Source organism: Vanellus vanellus, assembly GCF_965231255.1.
Source record: "Vanellus vanellus genome assembly, chromosome: 10".
NCBI lineage: Eukaryota > Metazoa > Chordata > Aves > Charadriiformes > Charadriidae > Vanellus > Vanellus vanellus.
In genome coordinates this window covers 14584120-14598679 of record NC_138915.1, presented here as the reverse complement: position 1 = coordinate 14598679, position 14560 = coordinate 14584120, and the positions used below count along the sequence as shown (strand labels likewise).

Genomic DNA, 14560 nt, shown 5'->3' with positions numbered 1-14560 from the left:
CTCTGCAGTGCTTCATCTGATATGGGGTCTCCAGGGATTAAAGACACCAGCATCCGCATGGGTACTGAGCACAGAGGCTCTCTCCCTCTCCTAGGGAAAATCCACGCTACGAGCAAAAGGTTTGGTGCTCCTCACAGATCCAGTGTCTCGCCAGACACGGAGGCCAAGTAAAGCTGAGCAAGATCAGTGCTGAGCCTCCACAGGCTCAGCTAAAGCCTTTAGTTAAAGTACTTTTCTTGCACACATTGCCTTTTTCTGCTTCAAACGCAACAGCAGCATCACTACAACCAAAGAATGAGTCTGAATTGTATCACCGCATCAATGAAAGCTCAGACCTGCTGCACAGCCCAGCGGGGGCTTAGTGAATCTTCTGTTAAAGAAAAACGAGAGAAAAATCATTCATGAAAACATACATGGCCTAGAAGAGAAGCATGCGGAAGGAAAGAGGTTTGTGTGTGTTTTCTCCCAACAAAGGAAGGTCTTCACCCTCCCAGGAGCTTTGCTACCCGAACACCTTGTTTGCTAGCAGTATTCCTGGGATTTCTCACCCTTAAAGCAGAGATAAGCAAAACCAAAAAAATAAAATAAAAACCCACCAAACCCTCCAAAACCCCAGGCAATCCCAAAACAGTGCTCAGGTGATGAAGTATTCTTCTGGGGAAAACTTACAACACCAACAGAAACAGCACCAAAACAAAGCGATTTGGGGTTACTTGGTCTCACGCAGCAGGTCAACTGGGTTTTTCTTCTTCAATAAAAAAACCCAACAAAACAACAAACAACAAACCACACACACACAAAAAAAAACCCCAAACAAAACAAAAAAACCCTAAAGCAGCAGATATGCAGCTTCTGGCTACACTGTGCTGGTGACTACTGATCAGGCAAGTGCTCTCGGGTATAAAGTCTCCAAACCTGCTTCTAACCATGTCTCACAAAGCGCGGCTGAGGGCTGCTCAGCAGTGAGCCCCGGGACAGCGAGCCCTCGGGATGCTGCGCTCTCCTCAGGCAGGTGGTTCACCAACAGCCCCTGCCCAGGAATGCCCAGAGATGCCCATCCCTTGCTTTAAAAAAAGCTTAGGATCTTATTTTTTGTCCTTATCGGCAGCAGGATTTAACCTCACTGGGGCGATTCTGCACATCCACCCCACTTCAGTGCAGCAGCATCCTGCGCCTTAAAGCCCACCACTGCCGCACCAGAAGTGCTTTCCTGCAGAAGTGTCTCGGAAGCTTCAGGACATGAGCCTTGGCATAGAAACCCCCTTCCCCCCACCCCCCATTTACCTGCTCTTTGCTACCACCAGAGCCCAGAAAACTGCAGCAACGCTGCAAAAAATCACCAATCCCCAGATCTGAGGTCAAATCTTTCGCGTGCAGTTTACTCGTCTGTTTGGGCTTTCGAAATGAAGTTCCATGACCTGCAAAACCACAGGGGCTTTGGGAAGGCATGAAGATGGATCAGTGGCCACCGAAGAGGACCGGCAGTGTGACGATCTGACTGCGCTGCCAGAGGAGCTGGAATTAAAGCACAGCATCACCAGTAAACCAGCGGCGCTTTCCTCATAAGCTTATTCTGTTGAATACCAACCGAGTTGCACGCAACCCAATAATCTGTGCACGAGCCATATTCCGAGTCAAAACAACTCCTTTCAACAACAGAAGAAACAGATGAAAACTCCAAGCCAGCAATAAAGATGTTGCTAAAACAAAGACACAATAATCCTTTAAAAATTACAATTAGCATCTTTAAACTTTACCTTCCTCCCCACACAGAAAAGGTTTCCATCTTCAGAAGAGGAAAATCTCCCTCAATTTACTCCACTGGCACAGAGGTAATTCGGGCCCCGGCGGGGGCAGCGAGCGGGGCGTCCCCTCGCCCCACGGAGCGGGTCCCTCGGACAGCATCGCCCGGCTTCCCAGCAAGAGTTAACGCCGCAAACTCAGCAAGCACCAACAGGCCTATCCATAGCTCCAAGGCAGCCAAGGTACCAATTGAGTTCATTATCACTAAAAAGATAGTAACAGCTGCAGTTAAAACCCAACTATTTTCTTTACGTGTTTTCATCCTGCTCTCTAGCTACACCTCACCAGCTGCTCGGCCAGCAACTCCTATTTTGATCCGATTTTTTTCCCCCCCAGGGTACGTTTTACAGGAAAGCACGAGAATTCAAGCTTTCCAGGCAGAACCACCACCCCTCCTAACCCCTGCAGCCCCGCGTTCCCCAGCGCCTGAGGAGGCTCCGGGTGAGACGCACCGACAGGCAGGATGGCAGCACCCTGCAACTGCACAAAAAAAGAAAAAGAATCATCTCATTTTTGAGTCTGACCTGTTTAGTCCTCTCAGTGTCACAGCAGGTCACCGACAGTTCCAGCTATCGACTTTAAATGATTTATCCTATTTTCCTACCCCATGGGAAAATTAAAAAAAAAAAAAAAAAAAAAAGTGCTGGTTAAGCTCCGCAGCTTATTTGCAAGGTTGAAGGAAATAATTGCTCCAAAATTATTTCCTGGATTAATTTCACCGAGCCCAGCACACAGAGAAGATGGGAAGGATCACGTGAAGTCTGTTTAGGCCATTAGCGCCTGCCCCACTCCGTGTCCGCAGCCCCACGCTTCCCTGGGAAACCCGGGGAAAGCTGCTGCCGCTTCACAGATGAGAAAATAAAAGGAAGAATTTAAAGTTTTGGTGTTTGGTTTTTTTTTTTTTCCTGCTGGACAAGGTACACCGAATGTATGTCTTCTCGCCCCAAAAGCTGAGCAGGTATTTGGTGCGTATCTGGGTACGTGACGTTATTTCATCTTCCCCCACGCAGCCCCTTCCTCACCGGGGCTGCTCCCGGGGGCAGCAGGAGCGGAGCAGCATCTGCAGCCGACACAGCCTAAATACCTATTTTCTTGCTCCGGCGCGGGACCTGCCATCGGGAGCGCTGGGCTCATTTTTTCCTCCTATGGAAAGCGCTCAGTATTATTTACACAGGAAAAAAAAAAAAAAACCACGTGCAGACCTATAGCGAAACGCTGACTGTAACGGAGATGGAGAACACTGAATAAAACAACCGAAAAACCAAAAGCCAAGAGATAGCATTTCTTTGAGACGTGCAAGTGTTATTCCAGGGGACAGAGGGTCTCTTGCCAAGGGAGCACCCGGCCACCTCCTGCTCCCCGGCCGGCGCAGCAGCGGGGGTCTGCGAGGGAGCAGAGGAATGAATGCCAGTGTTGCAGTCCTTTAAAATAAGAAATGGGAAAGGGAAAAGGAACAAGACAACAGAAATTTGATGAAGAAGCGCGGTGAGGTTTATATCCAGGGAGCAGTGTGCAGGAGTGGCAGCATCCAGTGTAATTATTGCGGGGAAACCAGAAAAGACATCCCGGAGCCGGACCAGGAGCATCAGTGCTGGTCCAAGCACGGACGTGGCTCATCCTCGGCCACGGTGGAAACCACAACCCCCACACAGCCGCTCCCCAACTCTTCCACCCGTATACCATTTACAACTATAGAGCTGTTACACACTCCGAGGTGGGTTGTACTTCAAGCGCTGGCTTAAGAAACTGTCTAACTCTCTTCCCCCTTCCACCTTGTTACGTGCCTCAAGAGAGATGTAAAGCACAGCGGCAAGATGAATTGCAAAGAGGGATTAAGGGCCGCCAGACAAAGGCTGGGCACAGAGGGACAGGGCTGCATTGCCGGCGGGGATGGGGTGTCGCACCCTGCTGCGTCACCGATGGGCTGGGGACCCCCTGGGACATTGTGTCTATTGTGAGGAGGCAAAAGCAGCGGAGACATGGAGGGCCTGACCTCGCGCAGCCCCATTCACCACCCTCGCTGGGGCTGTCTGGCAGCCCTGTGCTGCCCAAATTTAGCCCACAGCTGGGCGACAGCGCAGGCAACTCGGTGTGGAGCAAGCGGCTACCAGCCATCGCTTTGCCAGCCACTGCATCAAAGTCCTGCTGCGATGCCACGCCATGCAATGCATCAACACACAACACCCACAGCCCCGTGCAGCACAACGCCTGCTGCCGCACCACGCCGAGCAATGCCCACCATGGCAACGCCACGCCAACACACGCCGCTGCACAGCCACGCAACGCCACGCCAACACACGCCGCTGCACAGCCACGCAACGCCACGCCAACACACGCCGCTGCACAGCCACGCAACGCCACGCCAACACACGCCGCTGCACAGCCACGCAACGCCACCCCGCTTGTCACTGCTGCAAAGCCATGCGACGCCACATCATGCAATGCCACCCCACGCCATGCAACACCCACCGCTTCAAAGCCATGCAATGCCACCCCACGCCATGCAATGCCACCCAACGCCACCCTGCCGCAAAGCCATGCAACACCACCCAATGCCACCCTGCCGCAAAGCCATGCAACACCACCCAACGCCACCCTGCTGCAAAGCCAAGCAATGCCACCCAACACCACCCAATGCCCACTGCTGCAAAGCCATGCGACGCCACATCATGAAACGCCACCCCATGCCATGCAACGCCCACCGCTTCAAAGCCATGCAATGCCACCCCACGCCATGCAACACCCACCGCTTCAAAGCCATGCAATGCCACCCCACGCCATGCAACGCCACCCAACGCCACCCTGCCGCAAAGCCATGCAACGCCACCCAACGCCACCCTGCCGCAAAGCCATGCAACGCCACCCAACACTACCCAATGCCCACTGCTTCAAAGCCATTCACCACCACCCCACCCCACCCCACGCAACGCCCGCTGCTGCAGAGCCATGCAACGCAATGCCCGTTGCTGGCGTCCCCCACTTTTCTCAACACATCCAGGTCTCCTGACCGAACGTGACCCAGCAGAACGCGCGGCAGGCGGGGGGTCAGCTTTGCGCGGTATTCCTCCTGCCCATGGGCAGACGGGAGGCGCAGCGCTCGATCGCTTGCAGATTTACATCTCATTTCAAGTTGCTGCTCGGTTTCTGCTGCTGCGAGAGCCGCTCCTGAGGAAGCGCAGATACGGAGCGAAGAGCGACAGGCTGCAGCCGAGGGGCAGCTCCAGCCGGAGGACGCTGGCACTCACCATTTGGAATGCATTACGGCACCGGCGTTTCATCAGTACAGCCTTGCATATTTAGTACTTCGCACTTACAACAGAATTTTATTTGGGCTTATGGAAAGAGCTCATTTTAATATCCACCCATCTGTGAGTAATTATTTTTGTTATAGTAGCACTCAGGCCCAACTGGCATCAGCACCACCATCGTACAAAAACAGTGCGTTTCCCCAAGAGCTTTAACAAGAGAGCACTAACAACTGCAACATGCAAAAGTCTAGGCAAGAGTTTTATTTTCCTCTCCTATAAAGACCGTTAACTATTTTAAAATTGCATCCAAATCTCACTATAATTTTGTACTTGTGCACAATGAATTCTGACAGATTACGCATCTTCAGAGACACCCTCACCGCTTACTCATTGCACAGAGTTTACTCCGTGCTTTACATTCACAAAAAAAAACCCTCAGCCTCTCACATACGGGTTACCTTTCACAGCCAGACACCTCTAAAAATAACATCCTCTTAAAGTGTTGAAAGATATTCAAATATAAAGTCATTAACATATAATAAGACTGGAATGAGAGCTTCGCATGCTCTGAAGCTCTCAGGGTTTGGCTTCCTGTCAAGAAAAATATATTGCGTTAGTAAGAGAGCAAAATTAGGACAGTGTGCAGTTTAATTAGCATTACAAGATACTACATGTGTATGGAAGAGCAGAGATGATTTATAGTATTATGTGGTAAGAAAAATAATGTTAAAAGGTTAGAATAATATCAGTTTGATAAAGCACTATGTACTATGAGGTTAAGTGAAAGATGACTTCGGAATGCCACTGAGCGTTAAAAACACAGGTTTGAGTGTTTGCCAGTTAACTCACCTAAAAATTGTGGAAAACCCTGCAACTTTGACAAACACGTGACCAAACACATACTTCGGCAACAACCACCTTCTCCATTACGGAATTCAATAAACGCTGATAAGAAGTCTGGAGTCCTTGCACAGAGCTGCAGTATTTATCCTTTGTGGAACGAGCAGAAAACAAAAATAAAGAAAATACACCAGAAAGCTCAGGTCCGGAAGGGAAAGATGGGGCAGAGCCCACCAACAGCCCAGGGGGGAAGGAAGCACCGTGCTCCCCGTGCATGCCGTCCCACCGCCCAGCCTCCTCGGGACGGCGGCCAAAGCAAGGGCTGCTCCCCTCGGCCGCACGCTTGGTCGCTCGCTTAATTATTCCTACATCACATGCGCTTTGTGCGCCCTCGGCATCCACTTGCAAAATATATTCCATGTTTCCCAACTGCCTCTTCTCTCCGAGGCGTGAGATTTTTCTTTTTCTACCTGTGTGCTATTCTCGCCACCATCCCCGGTACTTTGGGGGTTTCCCCAGCAAGACACCCCCGCAGCCCCCAGAGCCGCAGCTATTTATTTTCTCGCAGACCGTTTCCCCCTTTCCGAAGGGGAATTCCTAAGCTCCAGCCCTCGCAGCTGAACAGCTCAGCAGCGGTGGCATCCCACCGCATACGACATGATGACCATCTCACCTGCTCGGTGTAAGGAGGCAGAACAAAACGCACGCGAGCAGCACCATAAACCCCGGTAAAGGAGCAGAACGCGCCTGGGCAGCAGGGCGCCGGCAGTGCGCCGGCCGGGCAGTCCCCACGCAGCCAAAGGAGACGGCTCCTCCGCACGCCGGGAGTTAAACCTACGGCACACGCACGGATGCGCCTCAAACCCCGCGGGCAAAGTGCACGCCGCGCTTAATTTTCCAATTAATGCGGCATACCCGGCAGTCACTGCCGTTCTCCTGACACGCTGTGCCATTTTCTTTTTCAAAGGAGGAGTTGATGGACTCGTGCCAGATTTTGCACAGAATATTCATCGGAATAGTAGCAGAAATATGTTTTCTATTTGCCATCAGGCAATCCCGCTGCAGCCCCCCTCTCCCCAGCACAGACCCCAAACCTCAGGCAACCTCAGGAATGTCATCCTCCCTGTCGAGGGACGGGCACCATTACAACCTGAACGAAGGTCACCAGAGCCCCGACGGGTTACAGCGCACTGTGGTCTCCCTTTACTGCCCCGCGAGAGCTTCCTTCAGCTACAGCCGAGACTGCCAAGAGGGTAATCGGAGGGAAAACCCGCTATGAAACGCATCCCTAAACACCATCTTCCTTCTGCTCCATGGCCCGCCTGCACGGACCCGGGGCTTCCATCATCTGAGACCACGAAATCCCCAAGCCTGAGCCCTGCACAGGTATTTAAAGGTTCGTGCCCTGCAGGGAGGCTAATGCTGGAGAAACGTTTCCAACAAGACCCTCTGCTCAAAGCTTTCAGCGCGTTGTCGGGTCTCAGCTCTTCCCTGATCCATCATGCGCTGGTGCAGCCCCCCGGCTCGGGATGCGGGAACCAGACATGGGGATGAACGTGCATGGATGAGCTCGAGGTATGCTCAGGGAGGGAAAAGCCTCTGGAGCGGCTTTAATGCCTCTTACACCCCTTGACGGCTTGTGCGAATCACACCTGAGTGCCGTCCTGTACTCTGGAGCTGGAACTGAGACAAAAGGGCAAAATAATTGGTATTTTATTCTACATTAAGACCCCAAGGTGCCCTCACGGCTGAGCACTAACACCCTTCTGCTTTTACACTAAGCAAGTCTTGCCTAGATGTTCTGACCAACCGTCAAAACTCCGTGTCAGTATAGAGCTACTTACACCAGACTGACATCATCATCTTGAGAAACACCGTACAATTATTTGGAGAACAGACGGCAGCAAGTACCTGGCCACAATTCCCTATTTTGGGTTACGACTCTTCGGAGGCAGAGGGTGGACAACAGACCGAGCGTGAAAGACAACACGATGTCCCTCCATCCTCTACAGCCAACCGCCCTTTCCCACGGCCACTTACAGAGGCCAACGTGCCACAGCCCTTCTCCAGGTGAAACCACCCCAAATAATTCACCAAGAATTACTCTGCCACAGCATCCTGAGCAGAAACAGAGGAAAAACTACGTATTGCTCCCTAAATCTTTCCCCACCTCCCCCTCAAGTAAAGCCAGTTCTTCATTTTTACTAAATAATAACAAAAAGCAGCGTGCATAGACTAAGGTGCACACTCTCACTGCATTTCTTTATCCGTGACTACAAGCAAGATACTGCTTCACCTCTAAAGCTTTATTCCTATGATTTCCTTATCAAATAAGCAAGCAGGCTTTTAGAAGGCAGATATAAATTAAATGGGATTATATACCACTAACAACTGCTGGAAGAGGAGGGCTGTGACTGCTCCTTCAGGAGATGGAGGGATACAGGTGGGAAAGGGAAGAAAAACAAGGAAACTAACAATTTGGGGGTTTATATACATTGCTTCGATGAAATTACAAACACCGTCAGGAAAGCAACAACATTGTCAGGAATGCCTATGTCAGCACTACTGGAAAGCGGTGCCGCATCCCTCATTAAAAACGTGAGAGGTGGAGACCCAGAGGGGACACCTTTGGCGTGGATGGAGGTAAGTGCTGGTAACTGAATTGCCGCTCAGCACATTTTTTCGGGTGACTCAGCAGCTCCCCCCGGGCAGCCTCAAGCGCCTCCGCCATTGGTTTGATGTGACAGATCTGATGGGTATTTGATCTCATTCCAAGAGGCAGACTTTGGCAACTTTTAAGCCCGTCTCAGGACACTCACAAGGGCACGCGCTTTGCCCAGCATTGGGGAAAAACAAGTTTTTGCAGAAATCTGGCATGACACGGACTTGCTCAGAGAAAAAGCACAGAAACGATGCTCCACAAGGCTCAAATATTACAAGGATGATTTTTTTTTGACAACAAACCACAATATAGTTTAGGCGTAAGATATTTTAATGAGCGGTACGTGGTACCCTGCTGCCTGCTCTCCGCGAGTGCAGCCATTAGCGAAGTGCCTGCCAAACGCTAACGAACACACCGACAGAATCACTTTTGTACTCCACGGCACAACCAGCTGAAGGGATTATTTAGATTTCGTAACACCACCCAAGGCTGAATGTACCCACGCTCCGCAACTCCGCTATCGCATCTCGGAGGGACAGCAATCGAAGAGCCGATGAATTAAAGCAGCACTAACAAACTTTTCATCTCGACGCCAAACCGGCGATGCAACACCCCGCAGCTTCTGGGACAAAGATGTGAACTACAATGCCTCAACCTCTGCCATGAAAAATTGCCCTTGTATCTTAAATGAGTTACATATTTGAATACCCTGTAAGATAGGGAAGTGGGGCGTTATCGAGCTGCCAAATCTCACTCCTGTCATGAGGTCATTTCTGGCACAGGGCCAGGCGAGATCTCTGCCAAAATCTCGGGTGCTGACCATCGCTCCCCGGCCTTCCCCCCGCTCCTCTCCCCCCTGCCTCAGGTCAGGAAGGGGAAAAAAAAAAAAAAAAAAGAAAAAAAAGGATCAGGAAGGGGAGTATTTTCTGTTTTTGAATCAGCTCGTACAATCGCAATACATGCAGTCATCACTCGGCCTCGTTACTGAAAACGCATAGCACAGCGAAAGGCCCATTTGAGGGCTCACAGCACCCCCTTTATCGGGATGCCGGGTCCCCCCAGCGCACCCTGATCCTGACCGCTCCCTGGCAGGTCCCTGGGAGAGAGATGCCATTGATCAGATCTCTTGAAATAATTACTTAGTAATTTCTGCTTAATTTCTGTAAGCATCCATCTCCCGACACACGTGCATGGGAGCGCCCTTTGGGTTTATCAGCAGCGCAGCTTGGCTGCTACGGGTTGGAAAGCAGCGAGGAACCCCACACATACCCCGAAGGTTTTAACATTGTCGATGCTTTTAAAATAAAGCTGTTTGCAAATACCTCATTTCCTTGCTTGAATCACAGAAGGGATATATTCACAGCACCCCACGACACAGAAGGTGGCTGTTTTTCGCTGCACATAGACTCAGGCCAATGGTAAGGCAGAAAAGTCAGTGAGAAACAGGAGAGCAGCACTACTACAAGTAATGTTAGTTACACGTTGTCACAGCACCAGTTCCCAAACAGAGCGTTTTCGGTGCCAGCAGTTCGGCTGCGGGCTGTACGCTGCCCTTACTACGAGGAAACTTGCCCTCACAACCAACTGCTTCAATATGTCCGAAAGAATTTTTCATCCTACGCCTGACAGCCCAGATGTAAAATAAAGAAATAAATAATTAGCATTACCTTATCTGGAGTATGTCAGCTGTAGTGAGCGACGCTTGGATCTTCGTACGCATCCAGAGACAAATTATCTAACGCTGTAATTTATGAATGCCTCAACTATTTACCCTGGTATTTCATTATACACGCGCAGGAAAGAAGAGCTCTAAAGACTAAACAGATCCAGCACGATAACACGAAAGGAACTTCAGCCACATGCTATTACAAGACAACCTAAGAATTCCAACATGACATCAAGCCGCTCCGACTCACTTTATGTTGACAATGCTTAAATACTGAGGGGGGGGACACGACCAAACAATGTCCAGATAGCACGGGTTCTCTCCAGTTCAACGCTTACTTAGATTTTATTATCGGAAGCTGCAGAATCCAAATACCCAAGGGACAGCGCGAGCCGGGCTTTCCCGGGAGCAGCCGAGGCCGGCGCAGCCGAAGGGCTGCCCGCTGCCAAGTCGAAGGAAGAGTTTCCAAACTCGCAGCTTTATCAAAGCTATTTTTGTCCTGTTCCCCCCCTCCCTGCCCCATGCATTGATAACCAGCGAGGCAAGGGCTGCCGGGGCGCTGCAGCAGGGCTTTGCGCCTCCGCTCCCCCCGACCCCCTGGCACTTTCGGGGAGCGGGCCATCCGCTTGCGAGGCTCGAAGGGGAGGAAACTCCTTCCTCCAGCTTATCCTGCTCGCAGCGAGGTTTCGTGCCTGGAAAAAATGAGCTAAGTTTGGGAGCGGAGGCCCCAGCTCTGCTCCTGCTCTCCCAGAGGCTCTCGGGACAAGCGAGCCCCCCCCCGGGCAACATCGCTCCCCCGGGCTCCACACACCAGCCGGGAAAAACGGAGGCAGAAGCCAACCTGTCCCGCACGGTTCAGACTTACAAGCTGCTGGGGAGGAGGGGGGACGCCGAGCCATCACCGCAAAGGCTGACTGATGCATCTTGGTTGCAGGAGGATGGGGGGGGTTGGGGGGGGGGGGGGGGGAATTCAAATAATTTGAAAAAAAAAAAAATTCAAATAATTAAAACCACCCCAGGAGGAGAGAGGCGAGCGCGGGGCGTGCAGGGAAGAGGATTTCCATCAGAAAACGAGGTGGGCAGGAGGGGGGGGATGGGGGTGTAAAGCTGAGCTGTGCAGAGCTCTCCCGCTGCAGGACGGCCCCCCCGCGGAGGAGCCCCCCCCGCCGATGGCACAGGCACCGCGCTCCCCCCGCGGCCAAGGCCGGGCTGTCGGGAGCGGAGCCGACACGGCGGGGCTGTCACGACAGAGCGACAGGAGAGCAGCGTGCTGCAGGTGGTTTGCGCGAGTTTAAGGCTTCTTTCCCCCCCCCCCCCTTTTTTTTTTTTTTTTTCTAAATAAACACAACCGAGGGTTGTTTGTTTTTGTTTTGAAGCGCCTGCGGGAGCGGGACGGCCCCAACCCGCACCGGCGGGCGGAGGGATGGAGCCAACACCGCCGGGGTCCCCGGGGCGGGGGGGGGGGGGAGGGGGGACGCGGGGCTCCGCGACAAGTGCGGACCCCCCCACCCCTCCTCCTCTTCCTCCTCCCCGCCGCCCCCCCTCCCCCGGCCCGGCCCGGCACCCACCTGCTGCCGCCGCTCCGCACCCTCGGCGGGCCGCTGCGGCCGGCCGGTTGCCGGTGAGCCCGGGGCTGCCGCCGCCGTCCCGTCCCGCCTCGGCGGTGCGGCGGGCTGCGGGCCGCGGTCGCGGCGGAGCTCGGAGCGCAGCTCCAGGTAGCAGCCCAGCGTCAGGACGTGCAGAGCCAGCGACAGCGCGAAGAAACCGAGGAAGAGCCGCCAGCTCCCGCCGCCGCAGGCGCAGCCGCCGCGGGGCGCCGCCGCCGCTGCCGCCGCCTCCCTGCGCTCCGCACCCATGGCCGGCGGTACGGAGCGGCGAGCCGCTACTGCTCCATGCTCGGCCGGGGCGCGCCGTGCCGCCGCGGGGCTGCGCGGCCGGGGCCGCCCCAGCGCCCCGCCAGCGGGGCGGGGCTCTGCCGGGGGTGGGCGGGGCCTCGGGGCCGGCTGGCCCCGCCCCGCTGCGGGCTGGCCCGGCCGGCGCGGGCGCTGGCCCCGCGGCAGGGGTTGGGTAGCCGTAAGTCCTGGGGCTGGCCCAGCGCGCCTGGGTCTTCCAGCCGCGGCGTTGTTCTTTTGGGCAGGCGAATAGCGCAAGGAGTGGCAGGCTGAAGCCGCAAATCGTAAAGGGTGGCTGCGAAGGGGACGGAGGCTCCCTTTTTGTCAGGAGTCACACCAAAAAGACGAGGGGTAATGGGTACAAGTAACTCCCGGGCACATTCTGATTAGACGCAAGAAGAAAATTTTTCCCAATGAGAACAACTAGCCATTGGAATAATCTCCCTAGGGGACTGGCGGATTCCCCGTCACTGGACACTTTTCAGATTCAGCTGATGATCCTTGAGGTCCCTTCCAACCTGGTATTCTATGATTCCGTGATCATCAATCGGCTGGTGTCGTGGTTTAACCCCCGCTGACAACCAAGATCGGCACAGCTGCTCGCTCGTATCCCAGTTGGGATAGGGGAGAGAATGCAAAGAGTAAAAGTGAGAAAAAAAAAACATGTGGGTTGAGGTGAAGACAGTTTAATAGATAGAGATGGGTGGTAGGTAGAGGTAGATGCCCCATCCCTGGAAACATTCAAGGTCAGGTTGGCCAGGGCTCTGAGCAACCCAGCCTAGTTGAAGGTGTCCCTGCTCATTGCAGGGGTTTGGTCTAGAGGAAGGTCCCTTCCAACCCAAACTATTCTATGATTCTACAGCAAAAGCTGCAGACGCAAGCAAAGCAAAACAAGGAGTTCATTCACTGCTTCCCATCATCAGGCAAGTGTTCAGCCATCCCCAGGAAAGCAGGGCTCTATCATATATAACTGTTACTTGGGAAGACAAACTCCATCACTTCAAGCATCCCCCTGCCCCCCCTTCCTTCTTCTTCCCCCAGCTTTATGTGCTGAGCATGACATCACATGGCATGGAATATCCCTTTGGCCAGCTGCGGTCGGCTGTATGTCCTCCCAGCTTTTTGTGCCCCCCCAGCCTACTCGCTGGTGGAGCGGTGTAAAGAGCAGAAAAGGCCTTGACCGCTTAGCAACAACCAAAACCAGCAGTGTTCTATCAAAAGTATTCCCATCACAAACCCAAAACATAGCCCTACACCAGCTGCTAGTCAGAAAATCAGCTCTGTCCCAGCTGAAACCATGACAGCTGGGCGGTTGCTCAGCGCGGGTTATACCTCACTAGTGTTGGAAGCAAGCTAGACAAGGGTGGAAACCCAGAGCTCGTCTCGTACGACGGGCAGTTTGCTACAGCCCCCTTGGGACTGTAAACACCTGAGAGTGCGGTCACATTAGGCAAATAGCCTCTCAAAACGAGCCTCACTGCCAGGCGGCTGCATGTGTGGAGGATTCTCTGCAGTGAGAAATCAGAGGAGGACTTTTGAGAGCAGCTAGCGCAGGTATCCAAAGCCCAGGGCTCAGCAGGCGGACTTTAATTCTGTGGGCACTGTTTGGGAGGTGAATGCAGCTGAGCAGTGGGTGCCCGGCAGGTTTTTGGACGTTTTGGGGCAACTATTGATGCCTTCTCCAGCTTTTTAAAGGTTGATTCTGACTGCTAGAAAAACATCAAAGGTGGAAAGCAACTTGGGCAAAAGTTAACCAGGAAGAATCCTGGATTTTGAGAGAGAAGACTGTGAACATCAAGAAGTCAGGCTTGAATAAACCATGAGTTCGGGTATATATCCCTCAGAAAACCAGGAGTGGGGGAAGACATCCAGGGAGTTGCCGGCTCCTTGTTGAAATTAGAGTAATGGCACATCTGCAGACCATCCCAATGCAGAAGCGAGATAGAAAGAATAGCATGAGATCAGCTTGGTCATCTCGAACACAATAAGGAACACGCACAGAAAGTATAAATCAGACCAGTCCCTAATACCGAGTGTAACAGAATAGCGTGAGCATGTGGGGACAGAGCTGGAAGGAGCAAAGCTCTGACCGCGAGGGAGCGCGAGGACAGACAGCAAGTGGCGTGGGAGATAAGGAAACATCAAGTATGTCAGTAAACAAGGAGAGAAAAACCAGGTGGTTCTTCTCAGCAAGGAGGAACCCGTACAGCTGAAATGGAAGCAAACAGAAGGGTTGGGACTATTTTAGTGAGAAACTATATTACAAAAAAGAACCAAACACATGCAGGTTTCAGTCAGGCAACTGGTAACACCAGCGACAGGTAAGACCAGGGAAGGGAAGGTGGAGTAGGAGAAACATTAGGATTTTTGCAAATTGCTGGGCCTAATGAAGATGATTTTTTAGCCAAATCATTAGGGGCTATCATTGGGAATTCATGGGGTCAGGGAG

At 52.8% G+C, this 14560-nt stretch overlaps 1 protein-coding gene across 1 annotated transcript in view; it reads right to left on the bottom strand.

The window, feature by feature from the left end:
- EDA (ectodysplasin A) overlaps nt 1-12075 on the bottom strand; it is a gene marked incomplete at its 5' end in the record, with an annotated part of 80849 nt that extends 68774 nt beyond the window's left edge. The window contains one exon of the mRNA XM_082488022.1: nt 11788-12075. Coding sequence (XP_082344148.1) covers nt 11788-12075 — 288 coding nt within the window. The remainder of the gene's footprint in view (nt 1-11787) is intronic.
- Nucleotides 12076-14560: the final 2485 nt, after the last annotated feature.